Genomic DNA, 25498 nt, shown 5'->3' with positions numbered 1-25498 from the left:
CCCATGCCACACGCACTAATGCAACCCCATACCATCAGAGATGCAGGCTTCTGAACTGAGCGCTGATAACAACTTGGGTCGTCCTTCTCCTCTTTAGTCCGAATGACACGGCGTCCCTGATTTCCATAAAGAACTTCACATTTTGATTCGTCTGACCACAGAACAGTTTTCCACTTTGCCACAGTCCATTTTAAACGAGCCTTGGCCCAGAGAGATGTCTGCGCTTCTGGATCATGTTTAGATACAGCTTCTTCTTTGAACTATAGAGTTTTAGCTGGCAACGGCGGATGGCACGGTGAATTGTGTTCACAGATAATGTTCTCTGGAAATATTCCTGAGCCCATTTTGTGATTTCCAATACAGAAGCATGCCTGTATGTGATGCAGTGCCGTCTAAGGGCCCGAAGATCACGGGCACCCAGTATGGTTTTCCGGCCTTGACCCTTACGCACAGAGATTCTTCCAGATTCTCTGAATCTTTTGATGATATTATGCACTGTAGATGATATGTTCAAACTCTTTGCAGTTTTACACCGTCAAACTCCTTTCTGATATTGCTCCACTATTTGTCGGCGCAGAATTAGGGGGATTGGTGATCCTCTTCCCATCTTTACTTCTGAGAGCCGCTGCCACTCCAAGATGCTCTTTTTATACCCAGTCATGTTAATGACCTATTGCCAATTGACCTAATGAGTTGCAATTTGATCCTCCAGCTGTTCCTTTTTTGTACCTTTAACTTTTCCAGCCTCTTATTGCCCCTGTCCCAACTTTTTTGAGATGTGTTACTGTCATGAAATTTCAAATGAGCCAATATTTGGCATGAAATTTCAAAATGTCTCACTTTCAACATTTGATATGTTGTCTATGTTCTATTGTGAATAGAATATCAGTTTTTGAGATTTGTAAATTATTGCATTCCGTTTTTATTTACAATTTGTACTTTGTCCCAACTTTTTTGGAATCGGGGTTGTACTTTTTTTCCATAACTGTATGCATGTGATAAATGGCATGGGATAAATTTTAGAGTGCATAATAAAGGTTTTTATGCACAGAATTCGTGCTTATTCTACACATCCTTGAACACATTAGACCCCTGGTGTTGTCCAATGGTGATTGGCAGTAGACATAGTAGGTCATAAAAGACCAGACATTCGCTCAGGTACTGTGGCATGAGACCATTTATCGGTCAACAGTAGTATTTTATAATCACTGTAAAATTTATTTGGGAGCCAATGCAGTGTGGATAAAATAGAGATGTGGTTATATCTTCTGGTTCTAATAAGGACTCTTACTGTTGCATTCTGGACTAACTGGAGCTTGTTTATGCACCTACTGGAACATCCAAACAGTAAGGCATTACAGTAATTCAACCTAGAGGTAACAAAGGCATGAACTAGTTTTTCTGCATTGGGTGATGACATTATATTTCACATCTTAGCAATAGTTCTAAGTTAATACCATGCTTACAAATAATATTACCCAGAGGTAGCATATATAAAGAAAAAAGCAGTCGGCCTAAGACAGAACCTTGTGGAACACCAAATTTTACCATAGTATGCATAGAAAAATCACCATTTACATCAACAAACTGATAATTTAACTGATCATTAAGACCTGAGCCAGGAGAGGCCCTTTCCTTTAACTGCAATGATGCTTTCTCAGTGATTTTGTGTGCTTATTAAAGTGGTCAAGACACATTGTTTCAGCAGTGTCACATTGTGTCATACTGTAGTACTATAGCATTTAGATTTTTTTTTTTGTTTGCTGTTAGGAGATTCCTGACTCTGAAGTCCAGAGTGAAATCATATTTTCAACCCCATTCAGTGTGCTATTTCTGGTGCAAGCCTAATACAGGCCTTACCTCAATTAACATCATCCCTACAGTGAACTATGGTGATGGCAGCATCAAGCTCATGGGATGCTTTTCATCCTCAGAACTTGCGATTCTTGTCAAAATTGAAGGAAGAACGAATGGAGCAAATTACAGGGGAACATTACAAGCTTTAAACAAAACAACAACAAAAAAAACCACCCTAAAGCTTTGGAGAAACGTCACTCAACAGGACAATTTTCTGAAACGCAAGGTCAAAACAATGCAGGAGTGGTCAAAAAAATAAAAGGGTGAATGTTGTACAGTGGCCAAGTCAAAGTCCAGATGTGAATCCCATTGCAGTCTTCTAATAAACACCCAACCCGGAAGAACCTGGAGTAAATCTGCCAGGAAGAATGGGTGAAAATCACTCCCAAACAGTGCACAGAACTGGTAGAAACTTACCCTAACAGATTTAATGCAGTTGTTGTATTATCCTACAGTTATACAATTATATGGGGTTGAATATAATTCATGTTGACTTTGAAGGTTAATTGCATAAGTTTGCAATAAAATTACTGACAGGAAGAAATATTCCAGGGGTGAATATTTTTGCATGCCACTGAACATTACAAACCTTAATAAAAAGCCATATCAACTTTTAATGAATGTTATATTTAATGTAGGCCTATTTGTGTACAATTTGCTCTTTATTTAATTCAGTTATTTATTTATATTTATTAACTTGGGACAATGATATCACTTGCAGTTAATTTAATGTTAATTAACTTTGCTGATCAATTTTTAGTCGAAAAATTGCTAGGTTAAAAAAATGAAAAATGGTTAGCTATTGGGCATATGTTGGGTTAATCTAATTTAATTTCTGGTTCAGATTTACCAGAATGCTGCATCAATTTGTCCTTATACGTTTCATTAGTATTATTCATCTGTTTCCTTCAAGTAAGAGACCTGTAAAATACCCTTTTATTAATACACAAATGCTACACTTATATCTGATATTTAAAAATGTTAAGAATAAAAAAAAAAGTTACTAAACCATAAAAATGCTTTAAACATTGTTTTCATTAACATGGTTTTAAAAAACCCTAGATATTACCAAAGACATTTTAAAAAGATGTTACTTTAACATCATGTCATCTGAGGGAGTTTTTCCTTGCCACCGTCGCCACAGGCTTGCTCATTGGGGATAGATTAGGGATAAAATTAGCTCATGTTTTAAGTCGTTCAAATTCTGTAAAGCTGCTTTGCGACAATGTTTATTGTTAAAAGCGCTATACAAATAAACTTGACATTTACTTTCCATCTCTGGAGCATTGCCTGTGCAGACATCACTGAAATATACATGTGGATGTGCCATCTGATTTTATAGTCAGCAGTAAAACCAATTATTAAATCAACTGTTTATAAATACATCATTAAAAAAAAGACACAATTGTACATATTAGAAAAAAGTAATGTTAATTGTATTTATTGAGAAATATTTCATACTCCTGTGACAGAAATATCAAAACAATAATTGATAGTCCTGACATAAAAAAGGACAAAAAGGCCCAAAAAACAGGAGAATAAGTTTATCCACTTCAATTATCTGCATTTATTTAGTAATAAATATAATTTCTATTTCAACAGACTGCATCAATAATTCTCCCTTACTATCATAGTCATATTTTCAATTTCATGAGCAGTATTTGTTCTTTTTATTTCCACCACAGTTTTGTTCATGGTTGCAATACTCATCGTTAGTCGGTACTGAGTAAATTATATAATTAAATTTACATACTTAAAGAAATCAAACTGTCACTTTAATGACAGTAAAATAAATGAAAAAAGTTCTTTAGTTGTGGTAAGAGTGTTCTAAGAGAGTTATTGTTTGGCTATGCTGCTGCTTCTACGGTGTGTTTGGACACAGTGTGTTGAGCAGAAAGAGTAATTTAGATATTCAAATGGCACTTTTCCCAGCAGAGACTCCCCACATTGCCAGCATCGCCTACAATGAATGAAAAAACACACACACACACACACACACACACACACACACACACACAGAAAATCAACACAACAGTAGTTTTTATATTATAATCCTGCATGTGTCCCTCCACATTGTTTTCTAATGACCTTAGCTGATTCTAGTTCCCAAAATAGAAATAAATACATAAGCTTCAGTGACCCTGAGCAGCTATAGTGTTTAATGGAGATGAATGAATGGTTGCAGTTAAACAAGCTGTATATGAGCAATTTGTCAAGAACATTAATTCATTGACTTGCCCAAAAGAGCAAGTCTGTTAGCAAAAACATATTCAACCATCACACTATTGCCATAAACGTGCGTTTCAGGTGGGGTTTACATTAGACCGTATCCGCGGATCATCAGATTAACGTTTTTAAAACGATTAGCGTGCACACAGCAACACCAATACACGATTCGCGTGTACACAGCAACTCCAATACACGGATACGCTCGGCTCCGCAGGCATCCTGCGCTCCAAATCACTCCGCCCTGAACAGCGAGTGCCCTCTGGAGGGTGCGCACTCCGGCCCTGCACAGCTCACAGAGCGCGCGAGTATAGCGCACGAGCAGTGATTCGGGACTGAGCCGCTGTGTGTGTGATCTCAGTGCATATCACTTACCACTTGAAAGTGGAAGGATGGCAAGCCTAAAGACAATCATAACTACACAATGGGCAGTATTTGCATCAGTATTTGCAGTATTTTCATACTTTTATACTCTTTAATGAAAGGTGATACAAGGCGGAAGTCCGCGCCGTTTTTCAGCAGTTGTGTCACATGACCAACGCCAGCGAATCAGGAAGGTGGATGTCACAGTGACGTTGTCCAATGACGACGCCAGCTAGAGCTCAGCACAGCGTATCCGCGTATTCTCAATGCTTACACAGCACCGGACCAGACACGATCTGGATTGAATACGTGGACCCTGGCAGATTCCCGTTTCTCGGCGTTTTAATGTAAACGGACAGTGCATCCGCGAAGAAAACGAGACAGATACGGTCTAATGTAAACTTGGCCTCAGAAACAGAGCAGCGAATGGTGAGTGTTCCCACATTGGTACATGCACAGAAAACAAAATACAAAATATTTTGTCTCAGTGTGAGATATTGCTTCCAGGGCATGATTCATTGAAAGTGAACCATGATCCAATTGACTGAAAAACAGTCAGTCAATTAACCCCCCCCCCAAAAAAAGATGCAACTCGCTATACTAACTACAAAAATGAGGCACTGTTCCAGTGCATGTTTTCTCCCAGCAATGACAGAAAGAAGTAATGACACGACAATGTTATGACAGAAGTATCCCAAAAAGGCTGAAGGAGAATTTGGAAACAGAAAAGGTTTAAAAAAAAAAAAAAAGTTGAAACAAGTCTCAAAGTGAGCATGTTAACCTCCTCAAAAAAAGAAACGTGTGTATGTTTTTTTCAGGAACATTCTAGAGTAGACCAACATCATCAAGGTAGTCATTTTATACCAAAAACTAAGCAGCTGGAGCCATTCTTGTCCATAAGTATTTGGACAGTGACAATGATTTTTAAATGAATCAAATCAATATATAATTGAAGTGTAGACCTTCAGCTTTAATTCAAGGAGTTTAACAAAAATACTGCATTAACTGTTTAGGAATTACAACCATTTATTACATAGTCCATCCATTTTCACAGGCTCAAAAATAATGGGAGAAACTAACAATTATAAGAATTATTTTTAACACTTAGATGCAAATCTCATCTCATTATCTCTAGCCGCTTTATCCTGTTCTACAGGGTCGCAGGCAAGCTGGAGCCTATCCCAGCTGACTACGGGCAAAAGGCGGGGTACACCCTGGACAAGTCGCCAAGTCATCACAGGGCTGACACATAGACACAGACAACCATTCACACTCACATTCACACCTACGGTCAACTGAGGCCCTGTCCACACGGCAACGGATTCAGGTGACTCCGATACAATTGCTTATCGTTTAGGCCTGGCGTCCACACGGCACCGGCGTTTTGGGTGCCCAAAACGCAATCTTTTTGAGAACGGGTTCCAGAGTGGAAAGATCTGGCAACGTTGCCGTTGTGAAGTCATCTGGATGAGTAGAACGGATTTGTTTACGATGACGTCACAACCACATGACTGTGAGTGCTTCATGCCGGGTAGAAGTGTAACGAATATCACCAGGAAAAAGCCTTACAGAGCACTAGTGAGAGTGAAACACGAGCTTGGATATTATTATTATTATTATTATGTTCAGTGTTAGTTCACAGTAGTAATGCAAGAAGCAGAATAGTGACAGTAATAGTGAAACAAAAACATGCAATTGTACAAACACTGCAGCTCTACAGCAAAATATTCATTTATGAAATGGTCTGATTCTTAACACCAGTAGTGCCAATGATCTTCTCATTGCGATGCGAGTTGTCAACAAATCCTAAAACTTGGTTCATGAAACGCACTTACAAAATATTTTCACTGTGAATATTTATTGTGTAATGGTGCAAAGTGAGAGAGAGAGACTCTGCCCTTAGGGCAGAGTCAATCCCGCCAGCAAAAATAGGGAAAAAAAGGAGCGATCTCACCTCTTCAGATGTTGATTTAAGTCCGACAATACATTCCTCAAAAAGGGCATAGAGGAGCAAATTAATCCATCAACGTGTAATAGTGTAGCATTCAATTTATTCTGGACCATTAAAGACGCCGCCTTCCGCGTAGAATCATACGTCATCCTCGCCGCCATATTGGATAGGTCAAAGCGGAGAATAAAGATTCATGTGCTGCCTTTAACTGTACCAACAGGTTTACCGTCCAAACGAGATCACATGGGATTACCTTTCACAGGTGAGAAACAACAAATTAATCCATCAACGTGTAGTATTCAGTTTATTCTGGACCATTAAAGACGCCGCCTTCCGCGTAGAATCATACGTCATCCTCGCCGCCATATTGGATAGGTCAAAGCGGAGAATAAAGATTAGCTGCGTTTAACTGTACCAACAGGTTTGCCGTCCAAATGAGATCACATGGGATTACCTTTCACAGGTGAGACTGGAAAAATACTTTTCATTGTATTTGGTCATTATAATATAATTTTACGAACAGATTTTCCTGACTTTGTGGCTAATATGAAGTCTCGCGCATAATAGTTTATGCGCATGCGTCCTTACTTCTATTGTTCTGGTGTCTCCGAAGGGACCGTCTTACAGCGCCCCTAGAGGTGTGGCATGTGTATTGCATCGTTTTCAGCAAGCGTTGCGTTGCCATATGGACCTGATATTTTACTGATTGTTGCCCATTTGGACGCGATATATTTTTAAATAACATCTCGTTGCCGTTGTCGTGTGGATGTAGCCTTAGAGTCACCAGTTAACCTAACCTGCATGTCTTTGGACTGTGGGGGAAACCGGAGCACCCGGAGGAAACCCACGTGGACACGGGGAGAACATGCAAACTCCACACAGAAAGGCCCTCACCGGCCACGGGGCTCGAACCCAGACCTTCTTGCTGTGAGGCGACAGCGCTAACCACTACACCACCGTGCCACCCTAGATGCAAATCTTTTTCAGTTAATGACTGCCTGAAAGTCTGAAACCCAATGACATCACCAAATGCCAAGTTTCCTCCATTGAAATGATTTGCATGGCCTTTACTACAGCTGCCTTCAGTTGCTGCTTGTTTGTCTTTCTGCCTTCAGTTCTGTCTTCAATACACAAAAAGCATGCTCAATGGGGATTGAGGTCAGGTGACTGACTAGGCCATTTAAGAACATTCCATTTCTTTGCCTTAAGATGATTTTGGTTTCATCTTTCCAAAAAAAAAAAAATCTTGTTCCAGAACACAGCAGGCATTTTTTTTAAAGATGTTTTCTAGCAAAGTCTAATCTGACCTTTCTTTTCTTGAGTATTACGAGTGGTTTGCATCCTGAGGTAAACCCTCTATATTTACATTCATGAAGGCATCTCTTGATTGTAGACTGGTGACAATGATAGGTTTACCTCCTCGAGAGTGTGCTTGACTTGGACAGATGTTGTGAAGGGGTTTTTCTTCACAAAGGAAAGAATTCTATTATCCACTTTAGATGTTGTCTGTGGTCTTCTACTCCTTTTGGTTTGCTGAGCTCATCAGTGCATTCCTTCTTTTTAAGAATGTACCAGATTATTGACTTGACCACTCCTAAAATTTTCTGTTATCTCTCCAATAGGCATGCTTTGTTTTTTCAGCCTAAAGATAGCCTCCTTCACTTGTATCGGCACTTCTTTGGACCGCATATTTAGAGTTCCCATGAACAGCTATCAAATGCAAATTGAATACTTGGAATCAGCTCCAGACCTTTCTCTCATTAATAGGTCATGAAATAACGAGCAAACAGGCCACAAGTGACCATGATGTTTATCAGTCAACTGCCCAATTACTTTTGAGCCTGTAAAAGGGGGGGGACGACTATGTAAGAAAATGGATATAATTCCTAAATGGTTAATGCAATATTTTTGTTAAATGCCTTTAATTAAAGCCAAAAGCCTACACTTAAATCATATCTTGATTGCTTCATTTCAAACCCATTGTGGTAGTGTATGGAGGCAAAATTACAAACATTGTGTCACTGTCCAAATACTCATAGACCTGACTGTACACTTTTAGCCTGGGAAATCCCATGCTGCTTTGCACAATCGTTCCGATCTGAAAAGACAGCATGGAAACTATGGTCTAAAGGCTCGCCTGAGTTAGGGAGCCAATCAGAGAGTGGGGAGGGGTGGAAAGACGGTGACGCATACTACTCGACAAACGGAAGCTTGTAGTTTATTTGGGACTGTTTACGGCTCACATTTAACATGGCGGCGAGCGATACGAACCAAACTTTCGATCAAGCTTTGTCTTGCACAAACGGCAGTGACTACGTTTACATGCACATCCAAATCGAGCTGCTGTCGGTAATCGAGCTGAAGGTCCCAGCAGGGTGCCAGAGAAATCCAATCGTACATGCACACAATGAAATCGGGCTATTGTGTGAGGTGCATTGTGCACCCGAGCCACAGGTGGCGCTACACGCCCCATCGTGTTGGTACACTTCCGGTTGTCGTCATGAAGAAGAGCTATTCAAGAGTGTAAACAAAGTTATCAGTTCCGTGTTCTCCATTGCGCGTTTTTCTCCCGTCCATGAATTTTAATATATTCAACTTCTTAAGCTGAATGAGCATGAACTCTGTCTCCTCATTGCTCCAGAAGTGCACGTTTCTGCTTGCCTGTGGCAGTGGGGGCATGGTCAAGCGCTGGTTTGTGACAGGAGGGCGGAGCCAGGGAAGGTGAGTGGCAGAACGACGGTACACCTGACGGTAATTAACCTGTGTTTGTGTCTCTTCCCAGTAACCGCGCCGTATTTAAGGAGGCAGAGGGGAGAGCAGAGGGGACAGCTCATCCCGGGACTAGAACACAGCGCGTGCGTGTGCGCGCACGCGCTTCTCTCAAGAATAAAAGTAGGCTGTTAAACTGAAAAGTCTGACAATAAAAAGCCTATTAGTACCAGAAGCTTTGTCCTGCCGTCCTCTGTGCTCCACCCACACTTCAGAGAGCTCTACATCGCCATTTTCTCTTCTTCGTTTGTTCCTCCTGACCTCTTCTGCTGCTCGCTACTACTGTTGTCATGCCGACCGAGGCTGTTGTGTTTCCCGCTTGTGGTCTCGTCACTCGTCACTTCCGGAAGTAGCTCGACAACTAGCTCGATAGGGTATACATGCACAAAGTAGCTCGGCAGAAATCGCATAAACTAGGTCGTGTAGCTCGATTCCGAGAAATCAAGTTCGGTTCAATTTCAGCCGAATTAAGGTGTATACATGGCATTTTGAACTTCGATTTCAGTCGAGCAACGGCAGAAATTCGATTCTCTCTATGTGCATGTAAACGTAGTGACTAATCGTTCGGTGCCATTGTTTTCCTATTTTTGTTTTGCCTTCTCTTTCTCTTTCCTTCTCTTCTTCGTCGCTCTAACTACGTCACCGGGTACAACTGCCATGATTGGCCATGGGCTACGTATACACCAAATGATAGACATTCGCAACGTCCAATAAACGGCCGTTGACAATCGTAAACCACACCTCCCCTACGAGAAATTCAATAGGCGGATTCCAGACCATATTTCACTTGTGATATAGTCTGGTGTTAACCAGACTAGTACACTTTAGCAACACAGACTAAAAATCACCAAATACATTCACTAGTCAGTAAGTAAAGAAAGCAAGATGATGTTATTAATAGTTATAATTCTTGATGATACTAGTTCTAATAAACAGCAATGTAGCGTTCCTCTTTCAAAATGTAAGGACGTCTTGAAAGCATAAAACACATCCAACAATACCTGAAATTAGTGAGTGTTCCTCCTGTTGTGGCTACCTGCTCTGCCAATCGTCTTTCTGCAGCCAGTGCTCGCTAAACAAACAAGCAAACACACACACACACACACTGATTTATATACTACCATAAGAACAAACTGCCAGGAGGACAAACTGAAGAAGCCCTTTGGATATTCCATGGAACCGGTTTGTTGTATATATGCAGTATTTTCAGAACAGTCTGGTTCCTCTCTAGGTTTCTTCCTCAGGTCATCTCACTTTTTCCTTGCCACGATCAACTCTGGCTTGCTCATGAGGAATTAAATTGAAACTTGTGTCCAAATTTCTCTAAAACTACTTCGTGACCATTGTCAAAAGCGACATCATAGTGTAATAATTTAATAGCTTAATAATTTAATAAGATTATATAAATAAAATCTCTCAGAGTTGAATGGTGCAAGTTTACAGCATATGGTAGGTCTTTAGACCCACATTTATTCCTGCTATTTACCAGACATTTTTCCCTCCTCTCTCAGTACCTTCTCTCGGTCACTCAGTGCCAAGAACCTCCTCTTCTCTTCCTGCTCCTCCTCTTCTCGTCGTTTCTCCTCTCTCTGCTCTTTTTCACGCTGCTTCTTTGCTGCTTTCTGCGCCGCCTTCTTTTCTGCTTTCTTGCTCTCTATTTCAGCTGTCAGTGGTCCTGGAACCTTTCACACACCAAAACTCATTTCAAATTTGTGAAAAAAATTAAAATAAGCAAAAATAAAAAAATATAAAGGAAAGAGTTTTCTTCTGGTCTGAGGTTATTTAAAAAAGTTGCTAAGGCAAATTTTTTTTTAATAAAATGATAAAGCAAGCCCACACATTAATGTAATAAATAGGTGTTTAAAAATAGCAATATGTGCATGCTGTATTTAAAAAGGTATGGCAGCATGGTAGTATGCTTTGGAACAGTTTGGCCAGTTGTCACTGTAATAGAGAATGGTTCATGGTGACTGATGAACATCTAAGCAAATGAACAGAGCTCTGGTGGTTGATCATTTAGCATGGCTGTATGTGGTTTAGGGTACAGCGTACGACGGTGTGCAGAAGAGGAAAAATTACTGCATATAGATAAAGAGAAGATGACAAAGCTAATAAAATTAAATCTTCTGAATAAATGCCAAGTGTGATGATGCCATCTCTGTGTGCCAGACCTGAGCTTTAGCGTAGTCGTATTTGTTCGGATGTTCAGCCATGAATTTCCTGAACATGTTTCTGCTTTCTTTGTCTGGTGCAACTGCATATGGGGTCTGGCCTTTCCTATCTCTGTATATAAATAAGTACATGCATGCACACACACACACACACACACTTCATAAGAGTGCAAATGGACAGCACCACATCATGTAGGTTTTACCAACTATGCAAGCTGTTTTTCATAGAATCTCAGTCTAACCAGAAATGATGCTGTTTTGCCTATAGCCTTAACATAGACCTAACTTGTTGAACTAAGGAATAAATGATGAAAGGGTGTGCTAGATCAGATTTGGGAATTCAATAGTGCTGTTGTATAAGACAACATAGAAAAACTTGCTAAGCTGACTGCTGGTCTTAAAATGTTATAGAACAACTCCAGCTTTTCAATTTTTCTACTCTTTAAAGATCTCACACCACCTGAAAAGAATGCTTAACGTTGCAGGTGCTTTGCATCTCACATAGGGTCCTAAAGACATTAGTTAAAAGAGGCTTCCTGGAAAGACTTTTATGGAATTTCTTAAAAATAAATAAAATTGCAATTCAAAAGTATAATAAAATACTTGGTCACTATAGGGGTCCCCTCTCTCAATCACTGCATACATCTCTATATAATATAAAATATTTTATATTATTGAATAAACTATAGAATGCATTTATGCATTCTGTTACTAAGATGGCGGCGCGTGCGGACGCAGCAGCCCCTCTCTGTTCCAATAATATGGTGTTTACATGTTTGTCTTCGTCAGTGTGCTCGAGTGATGGCATGTTTTCGTCGCGTTTGTCCGTCCCGAGGCGCACATATAGCTGTGGGACTCTTTTTGACATTGGCAACACTTTTTTCTGCAAGTTAAACCCCGCACACGCTAAGGAGCTACATGACCTCGGCCTACTCCAGCAGCCCGCTTTGACATCGACCCCCACTACTGCTGCACACCCGCAGAGGAAGCGCCGTAGGCGGTGCAAGAGGAAGCAGAAGCGGGGAAAGCGCGGGGGTATCCGGGTCAGGCTAATGGCTAATCCACACAAGCTGGCTATACTGTCCATCGTACTCGCCAAATGTACGCTCCTTGGATAACAAACTGGATTATATTCACCTTTTGAGAGCGACCCAGCAGGCTGAGAGAGAGTGCTGTGTTTTTGTGTTCACGGAAACATGGCTCAACGACAGCATACTGGACTCCACCATCCAGCTCGGCTGGCTAACATGCTATCGAGCAGACAGAGCCCTCATTGAAGGAGGTAAGACCCGCGGCAGCAGGGTCTGTGTTTACATCAGGGATGCTTGGTGTCAGGACGCTGTGGTAGTTTGCAGACACTGTTCACCCCTTGTGGAGTTTATGATCATCAAATGCCGGCCCTTCTATCTACCGAGGGAGTTTTCTGCCATCCTGCTTGTTGCAGTTTACATTCCTCCCAGCTGCAACAACAACAATAATAGGGACAAGGCACTGAGTGAACTGTACTGCGCCATCAGCGACCAACAGACAGCCCATCCAGAGGGACTTCTCATCGTAGCTGGGGATTTCAACCATGCAAATCTCAAAACAGTGTTTCCTCAGTTACATCAACACATTGACTTTGCAACACGGGGAAACAACACACTGGACCAGGTTTACACTACACTGAGCAGAGCATACAAGGCCTCACCCCTCCCCCATCTCGGTGCTTCAGACCACATCACTGTTATGCTAATGCAAGCATACAGGCCGAAGGTTAAAGTCACCAGACCGGTCCAGAAGCAGGTACGGGTGTGGCCAGAGGGTACTTCCTCAGCACTTCAGGACTGCTTTAACATCACAGACTGGGACATGTTTAAGCAGGCAGCCACTTACAACCACCAGATCAACATCCAGGAGTATTCAGACACTGGTACAGCCTACATTAGTAAATGCACTGATGATGTCACGGACATTAAGACCATCACAGTACGGGCCAACCAGAAACCATGGCTGACAGGGGAAGTTACTGTTACTGAAAGCCCGGAACGCTGCTTTCAGAGCAGGTGATGAGGCTGGTCTGAGATCAGCAAGAGCCAACTTGTCCCATGGCATCAGACTAGCAAAGAAGCAGTACAGTAGCAGGATAGCCCATAATTTCAGAGACAGCAGAGACACAAGGAGCCTGTGGCAGGGGATACAGACCATCACGGACTATAAACCTCAACCACAGACCTGTGACAAGGACATCACTCTGCTGAACAGTCTGAACAACTTCTTTGGACGGTTTGAAGCCAACAACAGCATGCCTGCACAGAAGACACCACCCCTTCCGGATGACCAGGTGCTGTCCCTGTCTCCAGCCAGTGTAAGGAGATCCCTCTCCAGGATCAACACCCGCAAAGCTGTAGGACCTGACAATATTCCAGGTCGTGTGCTAAAGGACTGTGCAAAGGAGCTCACAGAAGTGCTCACAGACATGTCCCTGAGCCAAGCTGTTGTTCCCACCTGCTTCAAGAGCACCACCATCATCCCTGTTCCAAAGAAGGCCTCTCCATCCTGCTTCAATGACTACCGCCCTGTGGCACTGACCCCCATCATTATGAAGTGCTTTGAGCGGTTAGTCATGCAGCACACCAAATCCATCCTCCCTCCCACCATGGACCCGTACCAATTTGCATATCGGGCCAATCGGTCCACTGATGATGCAATCTCCACCGCTCTCCACTCAGCTGGACACTAAGGACTCTTACATGCGGATGCTGTTCTTAGACTTTAGTTCAGCATTTAACACAATCATCCCCCAGCAGCTGATACAGAAACTGGACTGTCTAGGACTAAACACCTCCCTCTGCAACTGGTTGCTGGACTTCCTGACCGGAAGACCACAGGCAGTCCGGGTCAGCAGCAACACATCCAGCACCATCATACTCAACACAGGGCCCCCCCCCAGGATGTGTGCTCAGCCCCCTTCTCTTCACCCTGCTGACCTACGACTGCACACCAACACACAACAGCAACCTCTTCATCAGGTTTGCGGATGACACGACTGTGGTGGGACTCACTAACAACAATGAGTCATACTACAGGGACGAGGTGAGCCAACTGGCCATGTGGTGCAGAGACAACACTCTCAATGTGGAGAAGACGAAGGAGATGGTTGTCGACTTCCGGAGAACCTCCACCCAGCATCCTCCACTGACCATCAATGGTGCCGCTGTGGAAAGAGTAAGCAGCACCAAGTTCCTGGGCGTGTACCTCACTGAGGATCTCTCCTGGAGCAGCAACACCGCATCGCTGGCCAGGAAAGCTCAGCAGCGCCTCTACTTCCTCCGCAGACTGAAAAGAGCTAGAGCACCAGCCCCCATCATGCAGACCTTCTACCGCAGAACCATCGAGAGCATCCTGACCAGCTGCATCACTGTGTGGTATGGCGGCTATACTGCATCCTGCTGGAAGACCCTGCAGCGCATAGTGAGAGCAGCTGAGAAGATCATCGGTGTCCCCCTACCCTCCCTTCAGGATATTTACAACACACGCCTGGCCCGCAGAGCACTCAGCATTGTGGGCAACTCCACCCATCCCAACCACCACTTCTTCAGCCTCCTGCCTTCTGGGAGGAGAATGAGAAGCCGTCGGGCGAGAACCAGCAGACTGAGAGACAGCTTCATCCACCAAGCCGTCAGGATGCTGAACTCCCTCCCAGGCCAGTACCTCCTTCCCTTAATACACAAACCAAATGTCACCAGCCACTTCAACGAACTGTAACGAAATTCAATTGCACTATGGTAAAACTGTTTACAATACTGTCTACACTAGTTTTTTTTTTTTTTTAAGTTAATTGCACTATATAGAAACTGTTTAGAACACTGTTTACACTTTTTACATATCTGCAATATTTAGACTTGCACTGAAAATTCTGCTCATACTGGCTTTTTTTATAGTTAATTGCACTATATAAAAACTGTTTACAACACTGTTTACACTTTATACATCTTTAATCTTTGATAGACTTCACTGCTACACTGTTTATACTGTCATATCTGCCATATTTATACTTACACTGAAAATTCTGCTCATATTGCCATTTATTTATTTATTTATACTCATAATTACTATACTGTCAGACTGCTGTTCCCATTTACATTGTTCATTCTGTTTATATTGTCATTCGTCACATTTAAATTTATACCGTTAATTCTGTTCACACCGCCACATTTGCACTTTCTGGATTGCCACCGTCTTGTCTTTTCTTAGATAGCTTTAGCTTGTGTGTGCAACCCCCCCCCCCAGTTCCCCCCCCCTTTTTCCTTTTTATAGTTTATATCTTGTACCTATATTTTATTTTTCATGTTTATTATTGTTTGCACTGCGGATAAGAGGGAAACGCAATTTCAATTCTCTGTATGTCCTGCACATATGGCATTATTGACAAAGTTGACTTGAACTTGAACTTAAAAGTGAAGAGCCTGATAATGTTTAGACACTGGTTGAGTATCAATCTATGCAGCTGTTTCGTTGTGTAGTTTTCAGCATATTTTTCCAGCGTGTCTGTGTTACCTCCATGTTGGGTCACTTCCCATCTCCAATAAAAGGTAAACAGCATGTTTCTGTGCAGCTGCTGATGCCACATGCAGCAGTGTGTATCCAGCTGAATCAATGGGCGTGTTAAGGAGTTGAATCAGTGTGTGCTTGTCCTGCTTCAGGAGTGTGCGCAACGCTTCTGTATCACCAGTTTTACATGCAGTGTAGAGGGCATCTCTGACGCTGAACTCCCACGATACACACACTTCATCTAAAATGCACACAAAGAAAACATTAGCACTTGGCCAAACATTTAGCTAAAATCCTAGTACACTTTTAAACATTAACATTTTATGTTTTTATGGCATATCACCTACATAAGCAAAGTACAGGATGCTGTTAAACACAAAGCTAAACCATGCATATAAACTTCTTTATTGGCTATTTAAACTTTTTTCCTCTTTTGGCCAAAAATGTGCATGCCTAATAAATATACACTGATCAGCCATAACATCAAGTGAATAACATTATCTCCTTACAGTGGCACCGATCAAAAGGTGGGATATATACTGTAAGGCAGCAAGTGAATCGACATTTCTCTAAGCTTTTGTGATAGAAGCAGGAAAAATGGGCAAGTGTAAGGATCTGAGTATTTGACAAGTGCCATACTGTGATGGGTCAGAACATCTCCAAAATGGCAGGTCTTGTGGGGTGTCCCGGTATGCAGTGGTCAGTACCTACCAAAAGTGGTCCAAGAAAAGACAACCAGTGTACCGGTGACAGGGTTATGGGCACCCAAGGTTCACTGAAGCATGAGGAGAGCGAAGTTTAGCCCATCTGGTCTGAGCCAACAGAAGAGTACTGTAGCACAAATTGCTGAAAAAAAGTGAATGCTGGCTATGATAGAAAGCTGTCAGAACACACACTGCATCTCCGCTTACTGGGTATGGGGCTACATAACCAGAGACTGGTCAGACTGCCCATGCTGACTTCTGTCCACCATCGAAAGCACTTAAAATGGATATGTGAGCATCAGAACTGGACCATGGAGCAATGGAAGAGGGTGGCTTGGTCTGACGAATCACATTTTCTTCAACACCATGTGGACGGCAGGGTGTGTGTCGCTTACCTAGGGAAGAGATGGCACTAGGATGCACTATGGGAAGAAGGCAAGCTGGCAGAGGCAGTGTGATGCTCTGGGCAACGTTCTGCTGGGAAACTTTGGGTTCTGGCATTCATGTGGATGTTACTTTGACACATACCATTTACCTAAACATTATTACAGACCAAGTACATCCCTTCATGGCAATGGTATTCCATAATGGCAGTGGCCTCTTTCAGCATTATAATGAGCAAAAATTGTTCAGTAATGGTTTGAGGAACATGACAGAGTTTAAGATGTTGACTTGACCTCCAAATTCCCCAGATCTCAATCTGCTTGAGCATCTGTGGGAAGTGCTGGACGAACAAGTCTGATCCATAGAGGCCCCACTTCGCAACTTACAGAACTTAAAGCATCTTGCTGCTAGATAGCACAGCACACCTTCAGAGGTCTTGTAGAGTCCATGCCTCGATGGGTCAGAGCTGTTTTGGTGGCACAAGTGGAACCTACATAATATTAGGCAGGCCATTTTAACGTTATGGCTGATCAGTGTAGTTATCTGATGTTAAATATATACTTGTTTAATGGTAAGCAAGTAAACACTCACAAATAGATTTTATTCCAAATTAATGATTTCAAAACATTCTCCATTTAACATGCTATTGAGAAATTGAGGGTGCCATGTCAGTATACATTCAAGTGAGAAAACTAAGATGAGTGAGATTACTAATCTGTGATTGAAGGAAAGAGGGCAGAGCTTCTGGGGGGCGGGGGGGGGGGGGGGTCAGCTAATACTGGAGAGTTCAAAACACCTATGTGACCATCAACTATTCCAGATTTACATGTCAACTGGCTCACATGCAGTTTTTATTGGGGTAAACAAAAAGATGACTGCACATTTCTGAACGAAAACTCAGGATCATACAATGGGATATCAAATGTGGACTTCCTATGCACAATTCATAAAGTTTGGCAGATGTGAAAGATATGTCCCATCAAATTCAATCAATTTCTGCAAAAGATAGGTTAGTTTAATATTTGTGAAATTGTAAACCAAGTTTGTTAATGATGGTCACGTATGTAAATGCGGTTCTATGAATTTCGGATTGAGTTGAGTATTTGTATCAACAAAGTCACCTGTGACCTGGGTGACATATGCCCCCTGCCCCGGCACATTCACCCAGGAAGTGACCTCTTGGCAATCTTCTCGCAAGTATTCAGAGAGTGACTGCCAAGCTCTGGAGGTCATCTGAAATTAATAGAACATACATAACCATTGTTCTATTTCATTTCTACGCACCACCAGAGGTGGTGCTTTAAGCACCTGGATGACTAATACCAACAAGGCCACGAGGAAGACCTACTTGCCCTTTTAAGAGAGCTGTGAAAGAGTAGGAAGAATGGCTGTTGCCACTAGGTTGTGAGAGACCACATTAACCCTATAGAATCTTGCAAATGTGCAGGTTGATGTCCATGATGCAGCTGCACAGATATCTGAAAGAGCAACCCCTTGTCAGGCCACCCATGACACAGACACACTCCTTGTTGAGTGACCCCTCACCTGAGGGGTTGGGAGACCACTGCCCCATGGGCATAGACAATAGCGTCTGCAATCCATTTCAACAGCCGCTGTTTGGACAAGGCATGACCTCGCCTATGCCTTGTATGACAGACAAACAGTGACTCTGACTGCCAGCAGTCAGCAGTGGTTTGAATACAAGTCTTTAATGCTTGTGCTAGGCACACTAAAGTATGCACTCTGCCCCTGCACATCCTCTTGAGTTGGGGGCTCAAAAGCCACCAGACTGAGGAGCTGGTTTGTGTTAGAAGATGAAAAGGTCTTTGGGAGAAAGGAAGGGTTAGGCCATAAGGTTACCACTGTGCCACCAGGATTCCAATGTAGGCACTCTTGGCTCAGTGATGAGGCATACAACTCACCTACTTGTCTGGCCGAAGCCATGGCTAAGAGAAAGGTTGTCTTCATAGACAAATACTTCAATTCCAACCTCCCTAGAAGTTCAAATGGGGGTTGGCACAGTGCCTTTAATACAAAGGGCATGTCCCAAGAGGGTATTGGGTTTCTCTGAGGTGGTATTAGCCTTTGCGCACTCTTAAGAAAGCGTGTCACGAAAGCATGGGACCCAACAGTTATTCCATCTACCCTGTTATGCATGGCTGAGATGGCCGCTATATAAACCTTGATGGTGGAGGCTTCAAGGCCTTCACCAAGGCGAGACTGTCGAAAACTGAGAATATCTTGTGAGTGGCACAATTCAGAAAAAAGCTTCCATCTGTTAGCGTAGAGTGCATTGGTGGAAGGTGCCTGGGAACTGCTGATGGTCTATGCAACCGCTGGATTACAGGATTCTAACAATGGCTCTGGCCCTTCAAAAGGCGAGAGTTGCAGCTGAGCTGGGTTCAGATGCCAGATTTGACCCTCCAGCTGTGAGAGGTGGTCCCATTGTACAAGGAGGCACCAAGGTTTCCTGTCCAGTAATCTGTGTAATATTGGGAACCATACTCTCCTGGGCCATCTGGGGACTATTAGTAGTACCTCGTGATTCCCATTGAGGATCCTGTGTAAAGTGGGCAGTAGTAAAGGTAGTGGAGAGAAGGCATACAGTAGCCAAGCTGGCCACACATGAGCCAGCACATCTTAACCCAAGGGGCTTGTTGATTCCCCCAGACAATACTAGAGTGGACAGCGTGCTGTTGCCCGTGAGGTGAAAAGATCCACCTCTGCCTTGCTATATCTGTACCAAATCTCTTGTACCACTTTGGGATGCAGCCTCCATTCCCCAGGATGGTTGCATTGCTGGGATAGGAGATCTCCTGCCCTGTTCTGAGTGCTTGGTAAGTGCATTGCCCTCAGGCTCAATAGGCGAGTATGGGCCCACAGTAATAGCAAGTGTATTGCCCTCAGGCTCAATAGGCGAGTATGGGCCCACAGTAATAGCTGTTGTGCTATCCTTAAGGAATGTTTGGATCTGGTGCTCCCCTGGTGGTTTATATGGTAGAACACAGATGTGTTGTCTATCCTTATAAGGACATTTTCTCCCAATGCTGGTAGAGAAACATGTTTGAGGGCAAGCAGAATAGCTTGTAGTTCCAAAACATTTGTGTGTTGTTCCTGCTGCTGAGGACTCCACTGGCCTCTGACCATTCTGCATTGCCACACTGCTCCCCACCCTGCTAGGGAGGCATCCATGGCCACAACCTCTCTGCAAGAAGGTATGGACCCTAAAGGAACGCCCCGGGTGAGATACAACCCCGATTCCAAAAAAGTTGGGACAAAGTACAAATTGTAAATAAAAATGGAATGCAATGATGTGGAATTTTCAAAATTCCATATTTTATTCAGAATAGAACATAGATGACATATCAAATGTTTAAACTGAGAAAATGTATCATTTAAAGAGAAAAATTAGGTGATTTTAAATTTCATGACAACACCACATCTCAAAAAAAGTTGGGACAAGGCCATGTTTCCCACTGTGAGACATCCCCTTTTCTCTTTACAACAGTCTGTAAACGTCTGGGGACTGAGGAGACAAGTTGCTCAAGTTTAGGGATAGGAATGTTAACCCATTCTTGTCTAATGTAGGATTCTAGTTGCTCAACTGTCTTAGGTCTTTTTTGTCGTATCTTCCGTTTTATGATGCGCCAAATGTTTTCTATGGGTGAAAGATCTGGACTGCAGGCTGGCCAGTTCAGTACCCGGACCCTTCTTCTATGCAGCCATGATGCTGTAATTGATGCAGTATGTGGTTTGGCATTGTCATGTTGGAAAATGCAAGGTCTTCCCTGAAACAGACGTCATCTGGATGGGAGCATATGTTGCTCTAGAACCTGGATATACCTTTCAGCATTGATGGTGTCTTTCCAGATGTGTAAGCTGCCCGTGCCACACGCACTAATGCAACCCCATACCATCAGAGATGCAGGCTTCTGAACTGAGCACTGATGACAACTTGGGTCGTCCCTCTCCTCTTTAGTCCGAATGACACGGCATCCCTGATTTCCATAAAGAACTTCAAATTTTGATTCGTCTGACCACAGAACAGTTTTCCACTTTGCCACAGTCCATTTTAAATGAGCCTTGGCCCAGAGAAGACGTCTGCGCTTCTGGATCATGTTTAGATACAGCTTCTTCTTTGAACTATAGAGCTAAAAGCTGGCAATGGCGGATGGCATGGTGAACTGTGTTCACAGATGATGTTCTCTGGAAATATTCCTGAGCCCATTTTGTGATTTCCAATACAGAAGCATGCCTGTATGTGATGCAGTGCCGTCTAAGGGCCCGAAGATCACGGGCACCCAGTATGGTTTTCCGGCCTTGACCCTTACGCACAGAGATTCTTCCAGATTCTCTGAATCTTTTGATGATATGCACTGTAGATGATATGTTCAAACTCTTTGCAATTTTACACTGTCAAACTCCTTTCTGATATTGCTCCACTATTTGTCGGCGCAGAATTAGGGGGATTGGTGATCCTCTTCCCATCTTTACTTCTGAGAGCCGCTGCCACTCCAAGATGCTCTTTTTATACCCAGTTATGTTAATGACCTATTGCCAATTGACCTAATGAGTTGCAATTTGGTCCTCCAGCTGTTCCTTTTTTGTACCTTTAACTTTTCCAGCCTCTTATCGCCCCTGTCCAAACTTTGAGATGTGTTGAAATTTCATGACAGCAAATGAGCCAATATTTGGCATGAAATTTCAAAATGTCTCAGTTTCGATATTTGATATGTTGTCTGTGTTCTATCGTGAATACAATATCAGTTTTTGAGATTTGTAAATTATTGCATTCTGTTTTTATTGACAATTTGTACTTTGTCCCAACTTTTTTGGAATCAGGGTTGTATGTTTTTCTCCTCCATGGGTGCAGGCATCTTGGGTAGCTGGCAGTGACTCTGACCAGCTTGCATCTGTGTTGAGTGGGGTGCAAACAAAGATTGCTCAGGCAGATCTAAAGAGGCCTCAATAACAGAAGGCCAGGGCTCTGCCTCTCTTGAAGCAACTAATGAGCTGGAGGATGCTGTGAAGCTGCTGCGGAGAGTGGCAGTCATCAGTTGTGAGTCCAACTGGATGCCAAGAAACACTGTGCGCTGACTGGGTATAAGGGAGCTCTTTTCATGATTTATTGTTAGTCCTAGCTTGGTGATGTGGGATATCAGTGAACATGATTCCCTTAAAGCATCTACCCTTGACTGGGAACAAATTAGCCAGTTGCCCAGGTATGGGAAAATACACATTCCCCTGACCTGTAGTGGGGAGAGCACTGCTGCTACACACCTTGTAAAGACTCTTGATGCTAGTGAGCTTTTGAATGGGAGCACACGAAACTGGTAAACCCTACCCTTGAAGGCAAAACGGAAGAACTGCCTGTGCTGAGGTATGATGGGAACATGAAAGTATGCATCTTTCTGGTCCACGGTTGTAAACTAGTCGTTCTGCCTGATGGCCTGTAGCACATCCACTGTTCTTGACATATGAAACTTGAAAACCTCGAGGTACTTGTTCAGAGGCCTCAAATCCAATTTGGGGCAAAGTCCGCCATCCTTTTTTGGGGGGGGATAATAAAATAGGTGGAATAGAATCCACTGTTCTGTGAACAACTCTGTCTAATGGCTTGATGGCACCTTTCTCCAGCAGAGTCAAGACCTCCTGGCATAGGGCCAGAGCCCTGTTCGAGTCCATGACAACGGTCATTTTGACCCCATGGAACCTTAGTGGTTGACATATGAATTGAATGCTGTAACCCTGTAACAGGGTTGACACAACCCAGGGGTCTGATGTAAGCGTTTCCCAGCACTGGAGCTACTGCTTGGTGAAGCACCTGACCGCAGGAAAGATACAGTCATTGTCTGCCTTTCCTAGAAGGGTGACAGCCACGCTGTACCAAGCAAGGGGGCTGGGTGTGGGTTGACTGGCGAAGCCTGTCTGAGTGCTGTGCCCTCGGCTGCATTATCAGCCAGGGTATTGTTTGAGCCATATTTATTGCCACAGAGGGCCTCTGCTTGGGGGGGGGGGGGTCGTCATGGCACAGACTGGAAAACTACTGTCTGGCCTGTGGAACCTGTAGCCTACACTCCAGAACTTGCTGCACAGCAGGTCCAAACAGCTGTCCTGGAATGACAGGAAGAAAGCAGAGGGCTTTCCTGCAGGGTTCCAGAAATGGAGACTGGGCTAGCCATACCTGACACCGAGCAAGAGTTAGTGAAGACATTAGCCTACCAAACTCTTTGATCATACAGGCGAATGCCTGCAAGGAGGCATCACTCAGGCTCTGGGCAGAAGGGTCACCCCTCAGAGGTTTGCAGTGTCTGGAACAGGGCAAGTATAAGGTGTGACATAGAATTCCCAATGTGTCCAATACGAGCTGCTCCATTGTAGCTCCTTACAATAATATTTTCTGTCAAATGGCACCGCGGTGGGGACAGTGTGCATCAGGCTTGAGTGCTTCATCAGGCGACAGCACCAGCTGGCTCCATATTGGGCATGCAATCTAGGCTGTGATCAGCTGCATCCTGCATGCTAGCCAGTGCTCTGCAGTTGCTGGGGAGATAAGAGAAATGTCTGGGGTCAGCCCAGCATCTCTGCAGCTCCTTGACATATGGAGCTGAAGGTGGGACAGAGAAAGGTGCAGACTGAGACGTCTTCTTGTGAAAAAAGGCACTTTGAGGAGTCACCTAGGCTGGTGCTGCATCCAACCCCAGACATGCTAGAGCCATCTTCACAGCAGGCCTGATTGATGTCTGACTAGTCTTGGAGCCCCTCAGTGAACTGTGGCTCGTCTCCTGAGAGTTGGGATGAGAGAAGTGGGAGCTCTCCTCTACCCCCTTACTGCTGAGAACTAGGCTCTCTGAAGCCCTAGTGCAGAGGACATCTTCCTCCTGGATCTCAAAGGCCAGTGACAGTGCCTCAGAAGGAGACTGCTGTGTGGCTGTAATGGGTATGCTAGCAGGCTGTACACTAGGTTGTTGCAGATTAAGTAGGAGGGTCTGGCCTCTGAGTTTGCAGATATTAAAAGTATCAACCTTTTGGGCCAGGGGATCTCAGGGCTGTGAAATAGAAATGACAAAATCAAAGGAAATAATTTTAGCAGGGGGTCTGGGGCCCGCAGGGCCGCAGAAGCTGAACAGATTTTGTGTATATTGATAGATTTGAAACATCTCCTGAAAGCAAATATTTTCATTTTTCAATTTTAGCAGGAGCCAGGGGCCTGGGGCCTGCAGGGCCCCAGAAGCTGAACAGATTTCATGTATATTGATAGATCTGAAGCATCTCCTGAAAGCAAATATTTTCTCAACCATGCCATTTAATTTGAACTGTTATTATTATGTTGAAATAATACAATATGAACCTTTTAACTGAAAAGGGTTCACTTGAAGAATGAAAATATATCAATAACATACCTCATATTGTAAATTCACTTATATTCTTGTTTAGATTCGTATCAATTCATTGGGTACCATAATGTCTTTTCCAGGGGGGAAATTCTAGACTGACTATTAAATAATAGTCACTAATGTTCTTGTTTTTTAACTGATTCAATACCAAAATGTCTTTGTTCATTTTAGACAGATTCTAGTCAAAAACTATATACAACTATTTACAAGTCAATATTTATATTCATTTCCTTTTCTTTGTTAGCAGTTTCTTCAGCTTAGAAAGCCTACTCTTTTCTTTCTGACTTTCTATACGGCTTTTCCTTGCTCTTTTGGTCTCTCTTTCAAGCACCTCTTTAGCTTTCCTTTTGGATGGTAGCTTTGCTGTACTTAGGATAACTCCTTGTTCTTTTTGTTTTTCTTGTTTCTTCTTTGCTTTTTCTGCCTTTTCACTGTTGTAAGCTTTATATGCTGACCTGAGCTTTCCCTGGTTCTTTTATCTTCCGTATGTGCTCATGGAGATATTCACTACTGACTTTAAACTCCAGCCATCGCCAATTCCATGGATTTTTATGCCGTTTTCCTTGTCAATTTTTTTGACATCGTCGGTCTCACCGTCCTCCCTCTGAACGATGCCCCCCCGTGACACGGACGTACCGCGAAATTCTCCTTTTCAAAACCGTTGATATCGAAAGCGTGTTTAAAGAGCACAATGGTAAAACGAAAAGCACGCAAGATTCGCACCGTGGTTTGTAAGCATGGCGCAAATGCCATAAACCGGTCCGTCATTGTCGCAAAAGAAACCTCCCCCCTCCCCCAATTTTTATTGCAAAATTAGATGATTTACTAAAATGATATTTTTGGCGGTCAAATTCGCGGAATTCCGCGGATCCTTCACAGCCCTGGGATCTACTTTCCTGCATCTGCCCCGAGTGGGGGCCTCCCATGACTCAGGTCTGCAGCACTTGTGTGCACTAGGAGACACCACACTCTTCCTCTGTGCAGATGGCAATTGAAAGCTTATTTTGCTCTCTAGTTGGGCTAGCCTGGCCGACTGTGTTGTTAGACTCATGCAGCTGCGATTCCTGTACATCAACTCTGTCAGTCCCTGCCATATAAAAAAGGGCCAACCCCAAAGCAAGAGGGACATTGATCATGGCCAAT

At 43.2% G+C, this 25498-nt stretch overlaps 1 protein-coding gene across 5 annotated transcripts in view; it reads right to left on the bottom strand.

Annotated features, from left to right (window-relative positions):
- Positions 1-3282: 3282 nt before the first annotated feature.
- Positions 3283-25498, bottom strand: part of ankzf1 (ankyrin repeat and zinc finger peptidyl tRNA hydrolase 1) — a 54355-nt gene continuing 32139 nt past the window's right edge. For 4 of the 5 annotated variants that reach the window (XM_060929160.1, XM_060929162.1, XM_060929161.1 and 1 more), the window contains exons 12-16: positions 15877-16111; positions 11338-11449; positions 10681-10848; positions 10168-10238; positions 3283-3817 (exon numbers count right to left, since the gene is read on the bottom strand). In XM_060929160.1, the coding sequence (XP_060785143.1) occupies positions 3694-3817; positions 10168-10238; positions 10681-10848; positions 11338-11449; positions 15877-16111 (710 nt within the window). In that variant the 3' untranslated portion in view covers positions 3283-3693. Of the gene's footprint in view, positions 3818-5432; positions 6022-10167; positions 10239-10680; positions 10849-11337; positions 11450-15876; positions 16112-25498 lie in introns of those variants that run through there. The other variant, XM_060929163.1, reaches the window with a different exon arrangement.

This window comes from Neoarius graeffei, chromosome 9 (assembly GCF_027579695.1).
Source record: "Neoarius graeffei isolate fNeoGra1 chromosome 9, fNeoGra1.pri, whole genome shotgun sequence".
NCBI classification, from domain to species: Eukaryota; Metazoa; Chordata; class Actinopteri; order Siluriformes; family Ariidae; genus Neoarius; species Neoarius graeffei.
This window is presented reverse-complemented; position numbering and strand designations above follow the sequence as displayed.